Genomic DNA, 24,116 nt, shown 5'->3' with positions numbered 1-24,116 from the left:
GTGTGTGTGTGTGTGTGTGTGTGTGTGTGTGTGTGTGTGTGTGTGTGTTAAGTGTCTGAGGCTGGACCCGATCCTGGGTCCTCCGGACTCTGGGGCCAGCACTCTACTCACTATGCCACCTAGCTGCCCCAAAAGGTGGTTTGTTTGTTTTTTTATATTAAGACATCTATTTTTTCTCCCCTCACACCATCCCAATTGACAAAAAAGAGGGAAAAAAGCAATTCCTTGTAACAAAGCACTGTGCAAGTGAGTGGGAACTTAGTGATAAAAATAAATGTCATGGATTCATAGTAGCAGATTTAGAACTGTAAGACACCTCACAGACCACCTAGTGATTCTAGTCCAATCCTCTTATTTTACAGATGAGGAAACTGAGGCTCAGAGGAGTTAAGGGATTTGCCTAAGGTCATAGATGGTAAATGTCATATGTCGGATTTGAAGCCCAGACCTCTGATTCCAGAGCTGAATCTATCCTCAAGGAACTTAGGCTCTGCTAGGGTTGAGGAAGAATGTGATATGTACACAGACAAAGACAAATACAATATGACAGGGGCAAAGGAGGCAGAGAGGCATTTTCCTTGGCAAATTTAATAGAGAGGGCATTTTAGGTAAGAGTTTCAGGGAAGGTGTTCTAGGGGGAAAATGGCATGGAAGTTGGGTCTTGAAGGAAGAGAAGGATGATAACAGGCAGAGATGAAGAATAAGTCCATTCTCACTACAAGGAATATCTTGTATGAGAGGACAGAGGTTCTAGATGGCAAGTTCTGGGAAGAGCTAATGATCCAATTTGGCTAAAATAGTTAAAATGTGTGAATAGGAGTAACATAAAGCTGGAAAGAGTTGGCACCCCATTATAGAGGATTAATTAACAAATTTGATAACCATTAATTTGGCACCAACTGTGTGCCAAGCACCATGCTTGGTAAGGACATGGATAGATACAAAGGCAAAAAGTAATATGCTACTTGACCTCAAGAAAGTGTCTCTTCTGTTGGCTAAAGATTTTAAATTTATCCAAAAAGGAATAGGGAGCCAAGCCACTGGATGGTTTCTAAGCAGAGGAGTTGTATGGTTAGACCAAGCTGGGGAACACACATGCACTGCAATTTGACTGAGTCAAAGGACTGCACTTGAGGACCTAGATGGGCACATGTGGCCTCGAGACTTCGGGGTCTCCACCCCTGGGTTAGACTTGTGCTTCAAGAAAATATTTTTGTAGCTGGGTGAAGGCCAGAACCTATGTTTAAGAATGCTTTAGGAATTTACAGTTTAGTTGAAGTGATAAGACACAACAAAAATAATTAAAATAAAATTTTCCCATGAGATCACTTATGACTCAAGAAATCATGGAATAGGAAGAGGGATATCAATCAATCAAAAAAAACAATGAACATTTATTAAGCAACTATTATATGCCAGGAACTGTCTTATGCTCTGGGGATTCAAAGATAAAACTTAAATCTTCAAAACTTTAAAGTAGCTTACATTCTATGAAGTATGGGAGAACAGGAACTGAAGAACTCAGTTTAATTCAACAAACATCTATTGAGCCCTTACTGTACTCAGAGAACTGTCCTAGGGGATGAAAATGAAAACTCTCCCTGACATGAAAAAGCTTATAGTCTACTTGGGTGGAAGGTATCTGAATGGCAGACAGTGAGATTGGGGAAGACCTTTAGGATGGTAGGAATGGCATTATTCTCTTTTGTATAGTTATCCTTCAAAGAATTACACACTCAATTTTAAATAATTCAGAGTTCCCCCTTCTTGTCCACCTTTCAGTTGGATTGTGGCTCCTTAGCACCTCTCTCCAGAAGTGTGCACGAAGAAGACACATCTGTCCTATGTTGGTATGTACTACTGAAAATCCCACTTGGGTGACAGATCTAAAATGGTAAAAACAAAGTTTCAGGACTGTGGGTTTTAATTACATTCGCCAGCCTTGAGCTTGTTATCAAAGGCATTTAAAATACCAAGATTTATTGCTGTGTATGGGTGGGGATTAGGAGTAATTTTTAGTATAACCCCCTCATTTCACAGATGAGAAAAATGATGTCCCAAGAGGGGAAGTGGCTTGCCCAGGGTCAAACAGGTAGGAAGTAGCTGATCCAAGCTGTACCATCATTCAAGCTACTGTTATTTTTAGTAAGTGTGGCCACTTCTGTGGTAAATGTTACTCCAGACACTGTTTAAACCTCCACTGTCATATACTGTAATTAAACATTTCAATCTTTAGTATTTCCAAAATTTTTATGTTTTAATGACATAAAATTTTAGTAAATTTTCCATTTAAAATGCAACAAGTAAATAAAATTTTATAACTAATAAAAGAGCTAAATGATTAAGTAAATTAAATATATTAGACATATTACTGCTTTGCTCATTTCACACAAACACTATTTTCTTCAATTATGTTTACAAACCACATATACAAAAGAGCACATGTCTAAGGGGGTTGAGTATACACAATCATATTTAGAATCCAAAATAGTAATTTAGTGACTATTTACAAAAACATGTTTGAATAGAATAAGTTAATACAGTAATACCTCATAGATTCACAAATATCAAGGAAGAGGGAAGGAATCATGTCGAAATTCAAGAAGAATCTAAGTTATATAGGTTTGCTAAATTAAGAAAAAATTTCAAATATATATTCTTTATAAATAAGCAAAAGATCCAAAAATGCTAAAAGCAGAATAAGTTATAATACTATATTTACATAATGCTTTAATGCTTGTAACATTCAATATTCATAACACTCACAAAAGCCTTGTGCAAAGTAATGCAAATGTTATTATCCACACTGGAATAATTAGGAAGCTCAGGGTCAGAAAGGTGGAGACTTGGCCAAGGTTCTAATTTTTTCTTTTTGAGGCAACTGGGGCTAAGGGACTTCCTTGGTTATAAGTGACAAGTGACAGCTAGTAAGTGTCTGAGGCTGAATTTGAACTCAGGTCCTCTTGACTCCAGGTCCAGAGTTCCATCCACTGAACTATCCAGCTGCTCCCAAGATTCTAACTTCTAAGTGTCAGATGTGGTAGATGGAGCACTGTTCTTGAAGTCAGAAAGACCTGGGTTCAAGTCCGTTGGACACTTACTGTGTGACCTTGCATGAGTCATTTAATACCCTGTTCCTCAGTTTCCTCACCTGTAAAATGAGGGGTTAAAAACTGAATGGCCTCTAAGGTTCCTTCCAGTCCTAAATGTATGATCCAAATCCCCAGTCCCTAAGACTTTCTACTATATCACTATGGCTCTAATCAATATATGAATGATTTATACCCAAATAGGCTTCTAAAATGCTCAGGAACACTTTAAACATTTATTTTCTTATGTAATTTATCTTCCCCTTAACAATCTTGCTTATACAGTTAATTTGCCTAATTAGCCTTTTCCTTTATTGCGACTGGAAAGGTACTTTACCAGAGACTCTAAATTAATGAGGTCTTACTTTACTCCTAATTAATGCTTTTCATAAAGTAAGTAAAATTTAAAAAGCATTATCTTGACCAAGTAAAATATCTGAACAAGACATGTATGTGTTTGATGTGTGTATGCCCAATCTCTCCTATTACCTTGTAAGCTATGTGAGAGCAGTAAGCACATGTTTTATGTCCTCCTTGAAAGAATAAAATTTAGAGTAAGGCCTAGGTCAGCATCCCAAATCTCCTAGTAACTAACTAACTAACTAACTAACTAACTAACTATTTAACTATCTGTGTGACCTAGGACAAGTCAGCGTACCTCTTTGAACCCCATCTGCAAAATGAAGAGTTTGGACTAAGGACTTTATAAACTCTAAATCCAAGAACTTTCCAGAGCCTGGCACAGTGCTTTGCACAGAGCAGGCACTCAATAAGCATCGGTTAACTGACCCTTCTTTTAGAGGATTTTACTATCTTAAGGCAAAGACATACAAAAGAAGTAAAAAAAAAATTGAATGAACAAAAGTAGGAACAAAAAAATGGGCATGTATAAGAATATATTTGGGGGGAAAGTTGCCAAGATAAAGTCTCTTGCGGAAAGTTATTGTTATAGAAACTAAAGGAAATTATGGTTGTCTTCTGGCTTTGCTATCTGTTCTCAGCATTTTAGGAAAAGGGTAATCTAATTCAACCCTTTTATCTTATAGATGAGGAAACTGAGCCCCACAGAATGTATGGGACTTTCTCAAGGTCCCAGGCTGAGCCAGGATCTAGACACCAGGTAATCTGACCCTGAATCCATTATTTCATCCAATACTCTACTTTTCTACAGGGACTCAAATTGTTTTGATAAAGCCTCTACTAGGACACACAGTTAAACTGGGTGGGTGACCCAGGATCCATGACAGTTAAATAGTCTAAAAATCTGCAACCGGTTGATATCATCTTAAATCAGAACATAGCAAGCTATTAAAAAAATAAACCTTGGCAAAAGGCTGTGATCATGCCTATATTTTGTGGGCAGGGATTATATAATTTGTGAGAAAGCACACTGTATAAATTATCCATAATCTCTGGTGTCATTTTGAAAAATTCTAGGTCATGCATCTGAAATGCTTTCTGATTAAACCTATTGACTTATTTTAATAGAGCAGTTTCCCATTTGTTCTAAATAAAACTTTCAAAGGGAAAAAATTATATGACTTTTATTTCCAACTGGAAAAGCCACAAATTCCAAGAAGTTGGCTAATTTACATGGGAATCAATATCAAGATATTTTTCCAAAGCTGTTACTAAAAATGGAATGTACCTTAAACATTTGTCAACATATAATAGTAGCAATAATACTAGTTCGATTTTTAAATTACCTTAATTTTTTCTAAATGTTTTATGTAATGCTATCTCATTTGATCTTCACAGGAATCTAATTCTGATTACTATTAAAGGTATAATTTATGTATGTATGTAAGTGTGTGTGTATGGAGAGAGAGAGAAGGTGAGAGAGAGAGAGAGAGAGAGAGAGAGAGAGAGAGAGAGAGAGAGAGAGAGAGAGAGAGAGAGAGAGAGAGAGAGAGAGAGAGAGAGAGAGAGAAAGAGGGAGAGAGGGAGAGGGAGAAAGGAGAGGAGGAAGAAGAAAGAGAGGAGTATATTAAAACTAGTTGTGAAAACTCAAAATTAGACTAAAGAGTCTAAAATAATTCTTAATGTTTTCATCATATGCAGTACTTTATTAAATATGCCTAAACGGTGAATGAGTTCAGATCAGAAATACAAACAATTTTCCTTTTGGACAAAAGAAGGAATAATCCTTCAATTTCAACATTTCATCTTCAAATTGAACATATAAAATTTTGTCACAGTGTGGAAAAAATTCATTTTTGTTATCAGGACCTAGGAATTGGTAGTTAACCTGGTTGTTCCAAAGGTTACCACCTCTAGAAAACACTGTTGCTACTATAAGAAAAAAAGGTAGTGGGCAGCTAGGTGGCACAGTGAATAGAGCACCAGCCACTCTGGTTCAAATCCCATATCTGATAGCTGGCTGCCTGTGAGACCATGGATATGTCACTTAACCAGCCTGGGCCTCAATATCCTTTTGGGCAAAATCAAAGTCTTGGGCTAAATGAACTCTGAGGGCCCCTTCTAGTTCTAAATTCTCCTTTAGGAATTCTATAGTGCATATCCAGAATTGAATCTTGTGCTGCTCAAACACATCTCACAAAATCTCAATTCAGACACCCAAAGCAGAACATTAGAAGGATAGCAAAGGAAAAAGAATCTTTTTCAAGATTTCAAGGACCTGAAGCTGGCCTTTTCTGGTCACTGGAAAATCTGTAAACATTCCCTTCCTCTTCATTCTATCATTAACTTCAAGGCATGTGGGACAAACAGTAGTGAACAAGACCTTCCTCTATGAGGGAGGTCTAAAAATCTCCTATAATCCTACATCTCACCCAGCAGGCACTGAGCAGGCCTAATTTTCTTAGGAATCACTTTATAGATAAAGTTGGGAACAGATAAACTTTCAGTTTAACTTTTTTCCCTTCCTAGGGAAAGGTTGTCTAATATTTTGAACATGAAAGATATCCTTGAAACAGCTATAGTCCAACTAAGGAGGAAAGTATGTAGTCTGGACACATTCAGGATGTGTTTTTGCAACATTCTGAAAGCCTTGTTTTTTTTATTTCATCTTAAAAGGATGGCCCCCATTAGTCAGGCTCAAACCGTATTTGGGAAGATGGTGGCTTATGGTAGCTATACCAGCTCAAAATATAGTAGTTAAACAAAATAATTATCATAAAATTTGGAGCCTGATAGCTGAACCACAGATGACAGTTATAAGCCATTCACTGATAGGGGCCACCCTTCTGTGATTGCCTCTAATTTGGCTGAGGGGAAGCAGCCCACTCTCAAATACTAAAAACTGAAAAACCAAAGTCAGTTGAAGCCACTGCGGCTGATGTATCTGGGCCTCTTTGGAGAGGAATGGACACACAGATGGGTGCTCCGATGGCAAAGCTTGTTAGATATTGGGTACATCTCAACTAGTCTCATTTTGTGGGTTCTGCTAGATGACTGACTGACTCTCTCTCTCTGTCTCTGTCTCTCTGTGTGAAGCCCTCTGGAGGCCTAGAAGAATTTAGTGGAGAGAATGAATTCTCAACAGGCCTAAACATCAGGTTACTCATTTCTCCAGCTGCAGGCAGGAGATGAGCCTTCTCCAAAAAAGCTCAGAATAATGGACTTGGTGTCTTTCAAACAAAGAACAATTTCAGTTCTACACCTTTTGGTGCCCTTCCAGAATTCACCTTTCCTATGATGTTTTTAATATTCCGACCTGGTGTTCCTTTGTTCCAAGTCCAGCATGTGACAGATATTTTTTCCCAAGAGTCAAAACATATTTCCCACTCCCCTAGGTACTTCCAGATTTCACAAAAGAATTAATTTTCTGTATCTGTTCACTTGTCTCAAACTGGCATAACTGCTTTAAATTTAAACTCATTAAAAGGATTGTTTCATTCTTTGCACTTGTATTCTCAGAGTCTATGTGCCGGGCACATAGTAGGTGTTTAATAAATTCTTGCTGATGGATGCAAAATGGGCAATACAGTCTGACTTCGACTCTTTTTTGTGTAGAATGTCCCCTATTCCCAAGTAAGCATTTTAATTAGGGTTGTGGTAGCTCACTGACTGACCAGAACTTATGGCTTTCCCCATATCCATATCTTATAAGGATCTCACCTGAAACTTGGGACATGTCCTGAGCCTCGTCAGTTTCCATTTTCCTCAGGTTATCTGAGAAAGAGAGGAAGATATTTTAAGTTAAAGCAAAATACTAATAAAAAAAAGAGACAGAAAGAGAAAGAAAGAAAATCTTAGCTATTTAACAACAAGGTTATCTGGCAGGAATAATGTATTTTCCTCTTTATTTCCCTCTTCACATACTTGCTGGGGTATCAGACTGGCACAGACCTTGATCCTTTTAAAAACAGCATTACAAAGATTTATAAAAATATCATTACAAGCACAGGAGGACCAAATTTGTTATTTATTGTTAATTTCCTACTGCATAATAACCCAAAATGCAAACTGACTGCAACAAAATTAAGCAGAAAATTAAATGGCCCTGGGTCATTGTAGGCACAGAATTCATTCTCTTGGCTGATCCATAGTTATGTTCTTTCTAATTTACTGAGCATGCATCGATGAACCTTGAGTCAGCTTGGTGACACGCGTACAATCAGCAATCAAAAAACGAAGCAATTTGCTGAAGAATGTCTCATTTACGCAGGCAGGGCTGCATATCTGAGCAGCAACTCCACTACCTCCATTAATAATGAATACACCTCAAGCCGTGGCAGATGGGCAAAAAAATAGCAGCTTCAGTCTTTGTCCCCCACTCTTTCAGGAGCCCTTGCTGTATGCTGAGCCCACCAGCTCTTCAATGTAGGGAGAAGTGAAGCTCCCTAAAATAGCGAAACAAACCCAGGAGAGAAAAGGAACCCAAGTCTTCCTGTTTTGCTGACAGATGGCTGGCTCCTTGGATGGGTGACAAACACTGGGAAGCGTCTATACCTCTGTTGCAACATTTAATGCTTCATAGATGGAGATCCAAGTCACCACAAATGCCAGGGAGAGAAACTCTAAGGGTCAGTTGGGTAGAAACGAAAGTTGTCACTTGGAGCCCTGGTCTAAAAGTTGAAGGTCATCCCCAGAGCCTATGGTAGATGACATCTGGCAGTAGCTCCTTGGATAATAAACGCATGACCAGAAGAAGATAACCTCAGCAAAATCTCATATTTTGTTGACAACCCAAGTAACCTTTGAGAGGAAATGTTCCCTTACCAAAAAATGCTTAGTCTAGTTATTGGCTATGAATTGGCTTACTCCTTTATCACCTATTTCTTTATCAAAAATGATTAGATTTAAGGTTAGTGGCCTATTTTCATCAAAGAACTTCAAATTGGTGAATGCTCTGTTTGGCCGGATTCCCTCCCAATTAGGAAGTTACAAAATGCTCCCCATCTTCCCTATCTGCCACAGTACTTAGGGCAGTCATAGCAGGCCAATAAATATTTGTTGAATGGTTTAAAGGATAAAAATATGTTGTTCCTCATTTATTCAGAAGATTATAGGGCACGTGCTCCAAGCAACATTTTTATCTATAGCAGTGATGTGTTTGCACTCAATCACTTACCCTCATTCTCAGTCCAATATAACGAAAATTATGTATTCTGAAGAACTGGTTAGAGTTAGGGGTACAACGTTAGGCGTGCACAGAAAATGAGGCGTCAGGGAATGGGGGGGGGCGGAAGGCAATGTTAATACTTGCTTTCAAGTATGCCAACATACTCAGGATCATGCTCCTATATACACCTACAAGTACAATCTGCAACCACGGGACAGAGCAAAGCTAAATGCCTCATATGGACAGAGATTAAGTAGTACTAAACCCGTGACCTTGGCTTCATGATCACAGTACTAAAATCGACTGAGTTAACCCACATAGGCAAACCTGGCAGAACAAAGCTCATTGTATAATTACACAAAAGCAATGTTTTAAAAGTCGCAAGGAGCTCTGCTTTAAAAAAAATGCTTCTCTTAATACTGGAATTATAAAGTTGTAGATTAAAATAAAACAGAAAACTCTTCATCTGAAGCTTCTATGCAGCGTTAACATGCTTTCCCTGAGGAGTTCGGAGCTCTTTCCTTCTCTGAAGGAAAAGCTATTTTTTGCAAAGCACAATTTTATTATAATATATTATCTTTTGATCCCAGAATATCATCAAATTGAATTGCAGTGATGTTGCAGGACAGGTCACACCCACTCACTGAGTCCTTTACTTCCTTACCCCCTCCAAAAAATGATCACAATGAAAATCTCCAACAACAAAATCCCTAGTCAATGTCACCTTTATTTCAAATAGCATCAGTTTCATTCTTCAAGTATTTATTAAGCACTATGCATAAACCTCCCATTCAGCACATAATCTGGATGGTGTCTCGAAATTTTTGTCTTTTTGTTTTAAAGAACGAGGTCAGACCTCATAGGTCCATTGGCTGAGGTAATGTGGTGCTTAGGTAGGAGTAAGAGTGGGCAGAGTGAGCATTGCTCTGTTTCATTCCAATTGGGCATTATCTGTCTTGCAAATGCAGGGCATTGATTATGAGATGATTGGTAAAGGAACATGGACAGATCTATGGGAAAAGAGAACCAACATTCAAAAAAACTGGTGTAGTAGGATCACTATTGTATGCTACATTGTGTCCATAATGATCACTCTAGTCTGTTCATAAATACATGTTACTCGGCATTTTTGTGTTTTGTTTCCTTGCTAAACTCAACCACCAAAAGTTTTTTTAATGCTGATAAACTTTTCTCTGGGAAATCACTCTACATTCATTTATTTTTCTGTACACAAGTTGAATCCAGCCTGATCTGATGTCACAGGGAATAAATTTTCATTTCCCCTAAATTTTCCCCAAACTCCACATTTGCATCTTTTTTTCCTTTTTTTTCCTTTTTTTTTTTTTTTTTTTTTTTTTTGCTGAAGAAGCAGTGACTGGTGTTTTGATTTGGGTGAAGATAGTGAAAGAAGTCTTCAGGGGGAATGAACTGTGTTTTGTGAAAAGGAGATTCTCATACTGTAAGAAGTACTCAATTGATTTTGACATTTTCTCAACACTTTCTGACTATGTTTAGGCACAGTCTTGGGCACTCTGAGAAAGACCTAGGATTTATTGGATTATAGTAGGGGAAGCTAACAATGAATGCAGATTATTAAAGAGAAACTGTAAGTCTAAATTCACATGGTTCTGCTAAAAATAAAACAAAACTCCAGAACAGTTTTTAAGGGAAAATATTATCTTGAGAAATTAACGGGGCAAAAGAATCCTTTGGATTCCTTTTCTTACTTTTTACATAAAATTTTAACAAAATGATCTAAATGACAATAAAATCATGTGAAAATTTATAAATAATATTAATGAAAGTACTTTTATCTTTGATATTTTTAGTCAACAAACATTTATTAAAATGCTTACTCTGTGCCAGGCACTGTTCTCAGTGCTGGAGACATAAAGAAAGGCAGAAAGAATCCCTGCCCTCTAGGAGCTTACAATCTAATAGGGGTCGACTTGTATCCCTTTATTACTTCTATGGGGTAAGCAGCAACCCCACTATACAAGGGGAAATGGATTCAGAATTTAGTGATTGACCACAAAGCCAAGAAAATGAAGACAAATGTATGCATATATATCCTCTCAATTTTGACTGTTTTCTTTTGATTAATTCCAAATAAACTTGTCTTACTAATCCAATGTTTGATGTAGAACTACTTGTACTTCTGGTATATTTAATTTTACTCAGTTAACTAGAAGACTTTAGGAGAAAAGGGAAGAGGAAAAACAATGGAGAGGGAGGAAGAACCATAAATACAAACAACTGAAATGTTGAAAAGACCCAACCAAAGTCAGTGCTCTGACCCTTGATATTGGACACCCAGGAGTCTCACACTACCATTCTAGCCCCCTTCCTATTGGGACTATTTTTAGATTCAGTAAGTCTCCAGAAATACTCTCTTCCTCTCTATATCTTATAGAAGACAAGGGGAACTGCAAAGAGCTAGGGATATCCAATATCCCAGAGTAGTTTTTGTTTCCAAGATCAAAGCCAGGACAGTTTTTCCTTAACCTCCTTTCATCTCCTTGAAAGCATCAATCAGTCAGTCAATCAGCTAGTATTTAGTGAGCGCCTACTATTTGCTAGGCACTGTGTCAAGCACAGAAGAGATACAAGAATGGCAACCCTCCCCCCTTCTAAAAAACAAGTCCCTTCTCTCAAGGAGCTCATAACAGACCAAAGAAACTTCCGTTGGTAGTGAGCGTGCGAACTGGTTCAAACTGCATTTCCCTGAAACACCTTGCTAGAATAGCCTAATTCTGTTATCGTCAAAATATAACCAGGTTTTCATCATGTATATATTAGTTGGGCAGAGAATTTCCCTGGAGTGGGGCCTAGCCCTGTCAGAAGCTGAAACTGGAACACAGAACAGTGTTTTCTCATTGCTTTCTTTAGCCTTCTGCTTAGTTTCTTCCTCAACCATGAACTGAGAATATTCCTGAGGTAAATCCATTAAAAGTATTCACTTTACAATAAAATTGTTTCCAACAGACTAAGTATTATTGAAGAGTCTGAATTATGAAATATTTTTTTAGACCCAGCCTCTGGGTACATTTGACTCCCAGCCCTCTGACTCCCCCACACCCCCGTCCATTTAAAATGTTTTCTGACCCTATCTTCTCATGTTAAATAGCTTTCTTTTCCTTCAAGTGGCTTTTCAGGTACTTTCATGAAGGCTTCTCTAATCACCATCCCATCCTCAAAACACACAGCTACAAGTGATTTATTTCTCCCTACTCCCAAATCTTATGATGATGTCTCTCAATTTATATCGTGATTTTCATCTATTATTTCTGCATTTCACTTATTGTTCTTCAAGAGTATTAGTTTACGAAAGGCCAAGTCTATTTCTTGCTTCATCTTTATCAATGAACAAATCAATAAACATTTATTAAGCACCTACTGTACTGCCAGGTACTGTACTAAGCCCTGGGAATACGAAAAGAGGCAAAAGAAAGTCCGCACCCTCAAGGAGCTCACAATCTAATGACTGATATTTCCAAAAACAATACCTTGCACATAGTAGGCTTAGTGTTTATTGAAATCAACTGAACTGAAATATAGCATTATAATTGTCAAGATAACATTAATAGTGCTCAGTTAATTACTGTCCAGTAGAGGTTCAACCCAGTTTGTATTAATGACAGATAGAGATCACTTATACTTACTGCATTCACTGTTTAGAAATAGCAACGCTCACAGGAAATCCCAATTGGAGACCTACTGTTAAGGTTTGGACACTTGAGAGGTAGCAAGGCCTACTGTGCAGGATACAATGGCCTTGGAGTCAGAACACCCAAGTTCAAATCCTAACTTACACATTTATCCTGGTACAGGTATTTCACTCTCTCATTTCAGTTTCCACATTCGTAAAATGGGATTAATCATACCTGTGGTACTTTACTTTAGGGGTCAAATAAAGAAATCTTAATGCACTATACATACATATGTAATTATTATATTTCTTCCAGTGTCTACTAATTGATAATTTCCTTTGCTACAACAAATTGCTTTTGAATGAAGTTTGGATAAATTTCCCCCAAATTTCCCTGTTTTGTTAAGCTTCTTGTGGGAAGTGCAGGCAGCAACAAAAACAATATAATCTATTTGAAGTATTTTAGGACCCAGACTTCTTAATTAAAACCTCATTATTTTTGTAGCTAAGTAAGTTTTTTTCTTCTTTATGCTAGTGGTAAATTTTCTTCCTGCAAATCTCCATCATCACTGTGAATTCTATGTTGTTCTGAAAAAAAAAATGCTCACAGACAAGAGTAAGGCACCACGCAGGTTTCTAGTATCTAGAAAAGAACCCCATATCAGTTGTCTTGACTGTTTGACCAAAACATTCTTGGAACACACAAAACCATGTAGTCCTGTTTCATTTCTAATTCTTTTGAATTTTCAGAGAGTTGCTAGTCTTCACAGTTTTATTCTTATTTTGCAAAGCATTATTAATTAGTAGGAAGAACAATGAAAACAAGGATTGAATTCTAAAGTAAGGAATTCTGTTTAGCTAGTCAGATTAAACTACGATGCAATAAAGCGCTGGAAACTGGAAACATTATTCTGAGGGCACAATTGATGACTTGGCTTTGTTCTGGGGGGCATACAAGTTCAAACATATAATTTTTCATGACTTTTTAATAAAATTCTATGAGTGTGAAATGAGAAGAACCACCAAAAGGAATTACTGAAACTTTCTGGAAATGTAGTTGAAAACCATTGTTCAAATGGCTATTTGGTAAAGAAGAATTTGAAAATGACCAAATGATAACCTGTTTTAAAAGTAAACCAGAGAGAGAGAGCCTGTTGACTCACAAAGTTTCCAGAAAGGAAATGATAGTATCAGAAATTTTTACAAAATGGATCCACTGGGATGGTGGAGTAGCATGGCATGTTTGACACTAGACTCAGGACCATGAATGTGACACTGAATTTCACTTTTTCCACTTTAATATGACAATAACAATACCTCGATTATTTTACTGGTTTGTGATGGGATTAACTGGAGTGCTGGCAAAGCACTCTGAAAACTAAACAATTCTATTAAAATATCAGCTATTTTAATTAATGGTCCTATACCTCCTCAAAATCCCTCTAGATAACTGGGGTTCATTAACTTGAGCATTCCTTCACTCTAATACATAGGGACAAATCCTCAGTAATTTCCCCAAATAAAATTAGTTTTCTACCCTTCTGCCTATCATTTTAATCAAAGTAGAAATTATTTTTTCCCCATTTTCCTGCTGAATTTAAAAGGAACTATACACATGCATAAGACTTACAAAGTACTCCTAGAAAAGAGAACCAAATGTTCCAAGAAAAGGCAGGTACACTTAAAACTTCCAAACCCTTCCTTGACAAATAAATAATGATTTCTGTAAAATAACCAATAAAGCAATGTGAGTACATGCATTTGGCTACCTGTGTGCTAGGTAAGAAGAAGCACTCACTGGGAGATATTTCATAGACATATAATTTCCAAAGCTTTTAAAAAAAGAGATATTAAACAACATCCACAAGGGTATTGTACCCTACAAAGTAATATGCTAGCACAAAGAATACATCACTGTTCTTTCTTTGTAGCAGAGATGTCATAATATAAAAGGAATTTTCATATGACACCAGAAACTACAAAATGAAAAATGTACACAGGTTCAGGAACTGTAAATGAAACATCTAATTACAATTACATCTTTTTATAGGCTCATTATGATTTCCAAGAAATGTTTCTGAAAAATTGTTTTTATAATTTTACTGGTTTATGTGGACATGATCAACTCTTACATTATTTTGGAAATAGTATTTTAAAATCAAATCTGGGAAAGGGAAAATTTCATATACATACACACATATTTACTTAAAAAACTACACATGAGCAGGTGTTTTTCATTCTCAATAAAAAGTTACTAAGTATGACTGGATCCATTGTACTAGAAACTCTAAGATTTATACAATGTGGTTAGAAATTGTCCCTGATCTCTAGTTTACTGGTGAGCTATGAAAGAGAGCTGAGTCCCATTGCAATGCGATCAACTTATTGCTATAGAGATCATATATAATTCATGCTCTCCACAATCTTTGTAGAGGAGAGGAATTCAGACCAATGATTTCAAGAGCGAGGACCTCCAGTGTGGAAATTCTCTCTACCCCTACAGATCTATAATCATAGTTTTATGAGATTGCTTTAAGAGAGTTGGCCCTAGAGATCAAGCAACTTCTCCATGATTACTGAGCTACTATGTATCAGAGAGATAGGACTTCAACCTTGGTGTTCCTGATTCCAAGGCTGGCTGTGTACTTACGCATACTAAAGCATCTCATGTCCCCTAAAATTTAACTATAAAAATAAAAGCTAAATATAAGAGCTTGGGGTGATAACATTACAAATCAATAAACAAAATATATTTAGGCTTTAAACATGGACAGGGTTTTTGAGATGCTCTAACCTAATCTTCATTTTACAGATGAAAAGTGAGAGAGTTTTAAGTGTTTTGTCCGAAGTTTTCACAGTTAGTTGGTACAACTGGGACTCGAACCCATTTTTCCTGACTCTTACTCCTATGCACTTTCTACTACAAACACTACAGGGTACCATCTACTTTCTAGCTATCCATGGTAGCCTTTGACCTCTTCTCCTAGGTTTCTAGCTAAATGCTAAGTTGTCATAACATTAGAGTTGACCTGAACCAGATTTAGATGGGATGACAGACTATGCCTCAGTGCACATGAGTCTGAATAAAGTCTAAAGCTAGAGAAAATGATTTTTGGACTCCAGTATACTACATTATTCCCCTCCCACTGGTATCAATGAAGTAAAGTTGATAATAACAGAGCAGTCAAATAAATGTATAAGCAATTCGAAACATATACAATATATGTTTGATACACGAAGAAGGTTGGAAGTCATGGAACTGAGCAATGGGAGTTGGGAGAGGGATTGGGAATCTATAATATATCATCAAAGTGATTCTTAGAGGAGCTGGATGTTGAACTGAGTACTATTCACAAAATCTATAAGTTATGAACTATATAGACTACTTTTTCAATTTAATAGAGACAGAAAAAAATTTTAGACTGACTACATTAATGCTCTGTAAGAGATGTTTTTTGTTCTGTAAACTAGTTCTACAAAAATTGGATATGTTGATTACATTCTAATAGTATCTTTAACAGCTGGGGTACCTCAAAAATTCACCCTGCACTCCTAAACTTTGAAAGGATCAGTGCAAAATGAAGGGAGTCTTAAATTTGGTCTTCAAAGAAGCAAGGTGAAATAAAGATCTGGCAACTAAAGGGTTAATATGACTTATAACAATAACAACAACTTGGAGAAGGAAACAGCAAACTACTCCAGCATCTTGGCTAATAAAATCCCAAATGGGGTCATAAAGAGCTGGATATGAATGAAAAAAACTGAACAAGGATAGTAATACCTAACATTCATATAGCACTTTAAGTTTTGCAAAGTACTTTGTAAATATTATTTTTATTTTATCTTCATGACAACCCTCGGAGGTAGGTGCTATTGTAATATCTTTTATACTTTTAGAGGGAAACAGACCCTAAGTGGGTTGCCCAAAGTCACAGAACTGATAAGTGAATCTGGATTTGTTAGTGATTTCAGGTCTAGCACTCTGCCTATTGCACCAACCAGCTCAGCTGCCTTGGAGTCAAGCAACCTAAATCAGTCACTATGGGGTCTGGCTTTTCACATTGCTCGACAATTAGAATGTTTCAAAGATAGATACACTAGTGGAACTGGGGACAAGAAAGAGTCTTTTTGCACTGCTATTCCCCACAAAACAGCTTGAGGAGATACTCTTCTTCGCCTTCCAGGCTCGTGTAAAAGTTCAGAGATGAAGGGACTGTAGACTTGGTTGGAAATCGGATCTATCGGGTTTGACCATTTAGGATCCTGTTGCTCTAAATTTCCCTAAAAGTGACTGTGTAGGTTCTCATAGGAACTATGTTCCAGTTTTCAGTTATGGTTGGAATAACAGGAATCTTATCCCCCCAAAGCTTCCCTTTCCATCAAAGAACACACAATCAGAAAGCACCTTTTCCCTCAATCCTACAACAAATGGATTACTTTACATCCATTAAATAATTCTAAATCAGTAATTTGCAACGTCAGATTTTCAATTTCTCTAGCATAGCAAAACACATTTTCTTTTATAAAAATGTTATGCTTTGTTAATAAGTGTGATCAAATCTCATTTGATTCAGGTAAACATTATGTTATACAACCCCAAACTAAATGGGGGAAGCACTTGCAGAAAAGTACCAGAAATTTCCAACCCAGTTTAATAAGAAAATAGCAATTAAGTATTCAATCTCTCAACAAGCCAGGGATGATTAACTTTATTATTATAAAAAGTAGATTTCACAATTTTTATCAATGTGTTTCTACTTTGAGACTCTTTTAATTCCATTTTAATTTCCTCTCCATCACAGAACTCACCACGAATACCAAGGAAAAGGTCACTTGTTTAGTCTAAAAGTAGGGAATCACACTAGGGGATGGCTGTCTCTCTCTAGTTTCCATTAAAAGCACTGGAGGGAATTTTAGAGTGCTTCAGAAGTAAGTTTAAGAAAGATCAATTCCTCATTTTCATTTCTCCTAAAGATTTCTGAATTCAACATTTTTCCATTAAGTTTCAAGAGGTGGTGTCTTTTCTACTCGGTTTTTATTCTTTCAGTTTTGCCTTTTGAAAAACTAGTTAAAGAACAAGTTATCAACCAAACAAATTAAATTAGCCAAAACTTAATAAAAATTCTTATCAAATCCCTCTTTTTATAAAGAATATACTGCTGTGATTGAAGTGATTAGGTTTTTCCCCCAGCATCCCAAACCCTGAGAACATGCCCTAAGTCCAAATTTCCATGTTTAGTCCTTAAAATGGTATCAACCAGCTACATTTCAATACTACAAAGATGACATCTCACTTTATTGGATTCTTGGTTGTTTCAATAGTCACTAAGAACGTAGCAAGGACAACCAGAAAAAAAAAATTGAACTTCTTCAGACCATGTGCCACATTGTACTTTTGTAAGTGACTGATTTCCCACATTTATGATTGTGATTATGCATTATGATTAGAGCTGACTTTCATGAAATTAAAAAGGGAGACTACAAATAGTCAGATTTCCCTTTAGAAAGTGAATATATCCCTAAAGAAAAATGAACCTTTGCACACTTGAATGAGGAACAATGAAGAATGGACTTTTCCCTAATGAGGGCCTCACTTTGGCAATTCATTAAACTCTGCAACTCTGCAAACCTGTGGCCACCTCTCCATTAGGTATCAGAAGGTGGGGTGAGGGGACAACCAGAAGGCACCACACGAAACTGAAATATAATGATATACTCCATCATGCTACAGCTACGCCTCTACGAAATTGAATCTACTGACACGAGGCAGACATGTGCAAATGAAGATACTCTGTGAGCAAAGCGACCCCATTCCTAGAATGTTATACCAAGAAAAAAAAAAAAGGAGTATTTACCATAGCAAAGAAACAGTGCTGCACTCACCAGTGAAATGTGCACCTATCAGAGGTCAGGGTAAATTGTATTTCTCTCATGACTGCAGATCTTCAAAGATTTAGTAATGGAGATAGACTTACGATGCACATTCAACCCCATCACTAACATATCTCAGAGAGGTGAACAGCATCAGACAGTCTGCCAGAGGCACCTCCTCAAGTTTCCACTGATGTCTTCACATTCAGCTGGGGTAAAGAAGAGTGTGGACCAATTTGCCATATATTAATAGCTTACACTTGTAAAAATGCATGAAGAAAAAAGGTGAATGCTTTTGGAAACACTGATAGGACAAGACCCTTCCTTCTGTCCCTTAACCACAATGGGTTCAGAAAACTGTTTGGAGTCTGATTCACTGGACCTGAGCGTCAAGTATTTTCATCAATAAGGAAGCTTCAGGGACAAAAGCAAATTAGAAATGACAGTAAAAGAAAGAAATGGCAAGTCATGTCTGTACCATGAAAGACCACATATGGATAAAGTGGATAAATTTTCAGGTTTTAGGTTTTCAACTTTTCTAAGATGTGATTCACGACACCATTTCATTTTTGTCATTTGTAGAGAGACTACCATCCATTTAAGTCAATTTTCTAAAAAGTGGACTGAAAAGTAGTTACTTTAATGGACAGCTATACACATCTGTGGCCAAGTTCCTTGGTTCCTCATTTACCATACAGAAGATGCATTGAAATAGATGGTATGTCCATCTGTTTCCCTTAAAGCCTACACTGAAATGGGCACAGAATTTTAGATTCTTTTCATCCATGTATTTCATTTGCAACAAACATTTTTCATTTGAAATAAACATTTCATTGCAAATATTTCAAATTTCCTGTGCCGAATATCTGCCAGATCAAAAAATGACAAATTTCAAATATTATGCAAAAAAACCCAATGGTATGGTACACACTGACAATCTAGAGACCTGAGTCTATTTTTGTAAGAAACTGTTATCCCCATTTTACAGAAGAGTGAGCTAAGTTACTAAGTGTCTGATTTCTGACGAGGAGTCACAATATGGCTGAGTTTACATGTATAAACCTGTTTTTTTTTCTAAATTTATCAGCGAAGAGAACACACAAACACACACACATAGACATACCTCTAATAACAACAACAGCAACAACAAAATCAAGTCAGTCAACAAAATAGTGAAACCAGTGTTCTGACAATCTAAGCCAATGGCATGGATCTGGGCTCCCATATAGATCTCTGAGTTTCACATTTTTGGCTTTTACATGTGCCATGTATGCCCTACCTTTTGCCATAGGAATGCTAAAGACCAGAGACCCCAATAAAAATTTTCAAATTATTGCCTATTTCTATTTTCCTGGAAACAATTACCCTTTTCTCTGTAAAATACCAACAAATCTGAGTTTTAAGAGCAAAGATTTAAAAACAAAGTTTCTACTATTCCTTACTTTGATTATCTGTGCCTTAACTTTCTAACTATAAAATGGTGTGATCAAATAGCCATCATATTACAGAAAATAACAACTAATTTTTTAAATGACTGTAAAATTCTTCTGAAGATAAAAAGTTTTATGTACATTCTAAAAAAAGTTACACCACCCCAGAACAGGTACATGAGTACGATACAAATCTCTTCAATGATGTACTGGAAACAGGCTAGAATTCAATAAAATCCTTTCATTTTTTTCTTTCAGAGGAAATGTGCCTAAGCAAAGTGGGCCTAAGACTGATTGATTTTGGCTCCTTTGTGGTTTGGGTTCATCTGAAATTCCAAATTTCATTTAGAATTTAAGCAACAAAAACAGTACTAACTTCTTCAAAAATAAGTAAAATCACAGCAGGAGGCAAAATCATGAATGCTTTTAAAAGATATGTTCTTCTTGGGAGCCTTTTGGTTAAAAGAACACAGTTGTGTTACCTGATGAACACATGATATTCACCAAACACTTGACAAGTAGAATAGCTCTGGGTTAAAATTATTGCTCACAAATTTCTGTGTGTAGTAAGAGATCGTCTGCCTTTTTTTTTTAAAAAAGAAGGTATGTTAAAACATCATCCATTTTTGGTGCCAACTTAACAAACGAATATCAATATTCCCTCCTTCCACTTCAACTGACATTTTAAAAAAATAATGCTATCATTGACATTAGGGAGGTGATATGATAAGTATTTTATCCAAATCAAGAAAAATTAAAAGTCCCCCAAAACACAAATTTTAAAAGTTACATAGCAGTAACACCTGTAATCTATAAAGCAAAAGCTTAAAATAAAAAAAAAACACAGTTACTGAATCAGTGAAAAAGGCTGCTTTGTACAGAAGAAATGTTAAGTCTCTTTTCAATCAAATAACAGACATTAGTCTTGATTTCTAAAAGACTGAAATGCTTAGCTATATCAGCTCTGGTTTACAACTTCTTTTCAAGAAATTTCTCGAAGGGTCAAATTTAGCCCTTTGGTACCTTCTCTAGTGAACTTGATGATTCCATCATATGAAATAACGATAACTATGATTCTATGACAAGAATTAGCCTAGAACTCTTTAGATTCAGAGATAAGTGTATTCATCAAATATCAGGGAGCAGTTTATGACTGAAATGGTCAGCTACAAAACAGGCAGTAAAGTTTCTAAATTATCCTTTCCTCATGTGCTGAAGCTTGGAATGAGAGGGGAGGCACAGAGGACTATTTGATTGATGTAAAATATTGACTTTGTATATTTCATTTAGAAATTGTGTCAAAACCCGTTATTTGCATTTTTTTTTTCAAAAAAGGCTGAGCATATGTCTTCCTTTGAAATATATATGGTACACCACTTAGTAAGTCATATCTATAATACATATATGGGTTTCATCTTTTGTTCAAACATAGTGTTTTGATGATGCTGAAATATCACCTAATAGATCTTATGTCACTGAGGGGAACAAATAATGCTGTCCTGAAAACCTGGAATTCCCGCTTTATCACTTCAAGGAGGTTACAAAATTCCTACAAAAGAACTGAGCCTCATCCTTCAATCTTCCTCTTTTCTCCAAGGGAAGTATGCACTACTATCTTTATATATGAGTTAGTTTAATAAAGAGGCAAAAAACAGGAAGAAAGGGTATCTTTCTCTTAAGATGTTACTTATTTATATCTTTTTTTGAAGGAGATGATAAATGTGAGTTAAAACATATTATTCATCAGGAAATTCATCATGTACTTTTCATATATTAAAATTTTCAATAACTCGCTTTTTTCTTAAGTCTATTTGCATAGTGAAAGTTTTTTTTTTAAGGTTCTCAACTTAGATTTAACTGTAACTGGAAAAAATGTAAAAGTAACTGTAGAAATGGTCAGAGCAGAAATGGTATTCAGTCATTTAATGTCACTCACACAACCTGTCACAGAAAAGAAAATGGAGTTGGCAATACCACTTTTATTATACCACACTTGCTTATATCCCCACGAAAACTGTTACCTGTATATAATCCAAACATCATAACTTATATCCAAAAAATTGGAAGCAAAAATCATGTCCACACAGGATTTCTCACAAATTAGTCGATACTTCATTTTTAAAAATCCACCAAATAATATTGTTGGTATCAGCTTTCTTATTAGTATAAACATATACACAAACAATATGATTTGCATATATATGAATACATCGACATGTATACATACACACATATGGTCATTTGTCCTATATCATCAAAGAGAAAAGACCATAGATAACTTTTTAAAACTTTGAGAATTCCTTTTACAGGACTTAGTCTGCCCATCTGTAATCATCTCAAAGGGCAATTAAAATGTTCCCTCCTCAAAAATTAAGAAACTAGTTTTTATAAATGACAGGCTAGATGGGAGGCACTTCTCTTACCCTCCTCCATATCCCCCCCCTTTTTTTTTTTAAGAAAAGAAAAGCCTTTCTGTATATTGAATTAGATACTACACCACCTTCTTCATGCTAACTGCGCTCTGTTCTGGTCTAGACAGCAGTGTGTTAGCTACCAGCTTGCGGCTACAGAAGCATCTGCCTCCCAGCTAAAAACAACTCCCGTACAGGCTTTCACAAAAGGGAACGCTCTCATTTTACAACACACATTGGTCTATTCAGTCAATTAATATTTTCTTTACAAATCGTCCCAGCCTTTCTTCACCAGCTACACGAGTCTTTCCCTCCCTGTAAATGAGAATGGGGAAACTTATTTGTGAGCTTAAAAGAACTTGGGAGAGCCAAGAGCGACTGACAAGGTATACGTTATTTCCTCCCCTTCCAGAGCATAGAGGTCTTAATTTTCTTCATTTTATTTTGCCATCATTTTCACTCCCTAAAGTTTGACTTCACTCCTGGAACTTTCAAGAATAATATTTTTTTCTTTCTATTTCCTGGCCTGTCCCTGGTGCTGCCCAAGTTTCTTTTCTGCTTGGGATAAACTTCTCTAAAGCTGCAACCAGAATAAAAGGGACTGTCTGGAGTGGCAATGTCTACTTGCTAGAATGACCTGCTTACTTAGACTTTGTAATCTTTCCAGTTTTCTTTCACAATGACTTCCTGAAATTGCTCAGCTCTCATTGTTCCCTATTTCTTCTTCTTTTTTTTTTTTTTTTTTTTTTTTTTCCCCTTTTTCTCTCTCTCTCTCTCTCTCTCTCTCTCTCTCTCTCCCCCCTGCGCACTTTGCTGGGACTGGATTGCACATCAGGTAGCGTGTCTGGCTCAAGACCTAAGCGAACAACCTTTGAAGAAAGTCAATTCAACCCGAGGCAGAAAGAAGACCATCCTGAAAGTCTCCCTCTCCCCCTTCCACCCCCTCCTTCTCCCAAAGACTGCTACGCCTCTCAAAACTTGTCCTGCAAATGCAAAGGAATTCAAGTGAACAGCTAGCGCACTTTGGTACAGCTTTCTTTAAAGTTACAAAGTTTCATGTTGCAAACAGTTCCTCTTCCCTTTATTCTTATTTCTCCATGCAGTTCTCCTAGTTTATCTCCCCCCACCCCCACCCCCGACCCAGAAGAGAGCCTTCAAATGTCTTCAAAATAGAAAGCGTGATGTGCAGCAGAAGACATCAGTTGACCCCTGCACGTCCCCCCAAGCACGCACACACACGCCCTCCTTCATCTCGCAACCCTAGTCATGCCCTAAAATGAAGCCAGACCCCCAAACTAGTCAAGGACTTAACAACAATAACAAGAAAACTTTTCTGCAGCGCGAGCGCGCAAACAGGTGTTTTTTTGCCCTCCTCACCAAACCGGAAAAAAAGGAAAAAGAAAAAAAGAGAGGGAGACAAAAGCCCAATTAATGACATGGTAAACTGAGCTCTACGAAGGAGAGCTCTGCCCAGGCTAGTGGCACTGACCCTGGCCGCCGAGCGCCTGCCTGCGGGGGAGGCTCCGGAAGCGGCGGCGGCGGCAGCGGCGGCGGCGGCGCTGCGCGGAGTACGGTACCTGCTTTGGCCGGGGCTGGCAGAAGACAGCTCTCCCAGTCCTCTCCAGCTCCATGTGCTGCTGCTCCACCTCGCAGCAGAGCCGCGGCGGCAGGAGGCAGCTCCGCTCTCGGTCCCTCCCCTCTCCACTCCACTTCCTCATTCCAGTGCAACATCACTGCAGCCCGCGGCCAGCTCCAGGCATTTCGCCACTGCTACTATCCTGCGCCTCGCAGCTTTCATTTAAGGACTAGGCAGGCGGCGGCGACGGCGGCAGCAGCAGCAGCAGTCAGTCCTGGAGGTAGCAGGCTCAGTGATGCTGTCAGAAGGCGGCACACCCCTTTCTGCACCGATGGGCCTGGACATTAGAAAATTGCACGGGCATTCTTTTGAGCCCCAGTTCTTAACCCTTGGGATCCCACAGCATCCTCAACTTGGGGACTTCCCTAAGGGCGTGTGGGGTGTGTCCCGACACGTGGAAAGTCAGGATGTCTAGTGTGTGTTCACACCGTCTATATGGTGTGTGCTTATGTATATACTTTTTTTTTGGACAGAGATTTATATCGCCACTTGCTTGTGCACTC

The 24,116-nt window shown here is 37.4% G+C and overlaps 1 protein-coding gene across 17 annotated transcripts in view; it reads right to left on the bottom strand.

Annotated features, from left to right (window-relative positions):
* IKZF1 (IKAROS family zinc finger 1) overlaps positions 1-23,836 on the bottom strand; it is a 135,343-nt gene extending 111,507 nt beyond the window's left edge. For 2 of the 17 annotated variants that reach the window (XM_069083685.1, XM_069083695.1), the window contains exons 1-2: positions 23,555-23,813; positions 7,170-7,223 (exon numbers count right to left, since the gene is read on the bottom strand). In XM_069083685.1, coding sequence (XP_068939786.1) covers positions 7,170-7,223; positions 23,555-23,708 — 208 coding nt within the window. In that variant the 5' untranslated portion in view covers positions 23,709-23,813. Of the gene's footprint in view, positions 1-7,169; positions 7,224-23,466 lie in introns of all 17 variants that reach the window. The other 15 variants (XM_069083700.1, XM_069083698.1, XM_069083690.1 and 12 more) reach the window with 15 other exon arrangements.
* Between the last annotated feature and the right edge of the window lie 280 nt (positions 23,837-24,116).

The sequence above is a fragment of the Petaurus breviceps genome, unplaced genomic scaffold (genome assembly GCF_028583685.1).
Source record: "Petaurus breviceps papuanus isolate PSGF00001 unplaced genomic scaffold, PetGlider_PUasm1.0 174, whole genome shotgun sequence".
Classification (NCBI taxonomy): Eukaryota; Metazoa; Chordata; class Mammalia; order Diprotodontia; family Petauridae; genus Petaurus; species Petaurus breviceps.
This window is presented reverse-complemented; position numbering and strand designations above follow the sequence as displayed.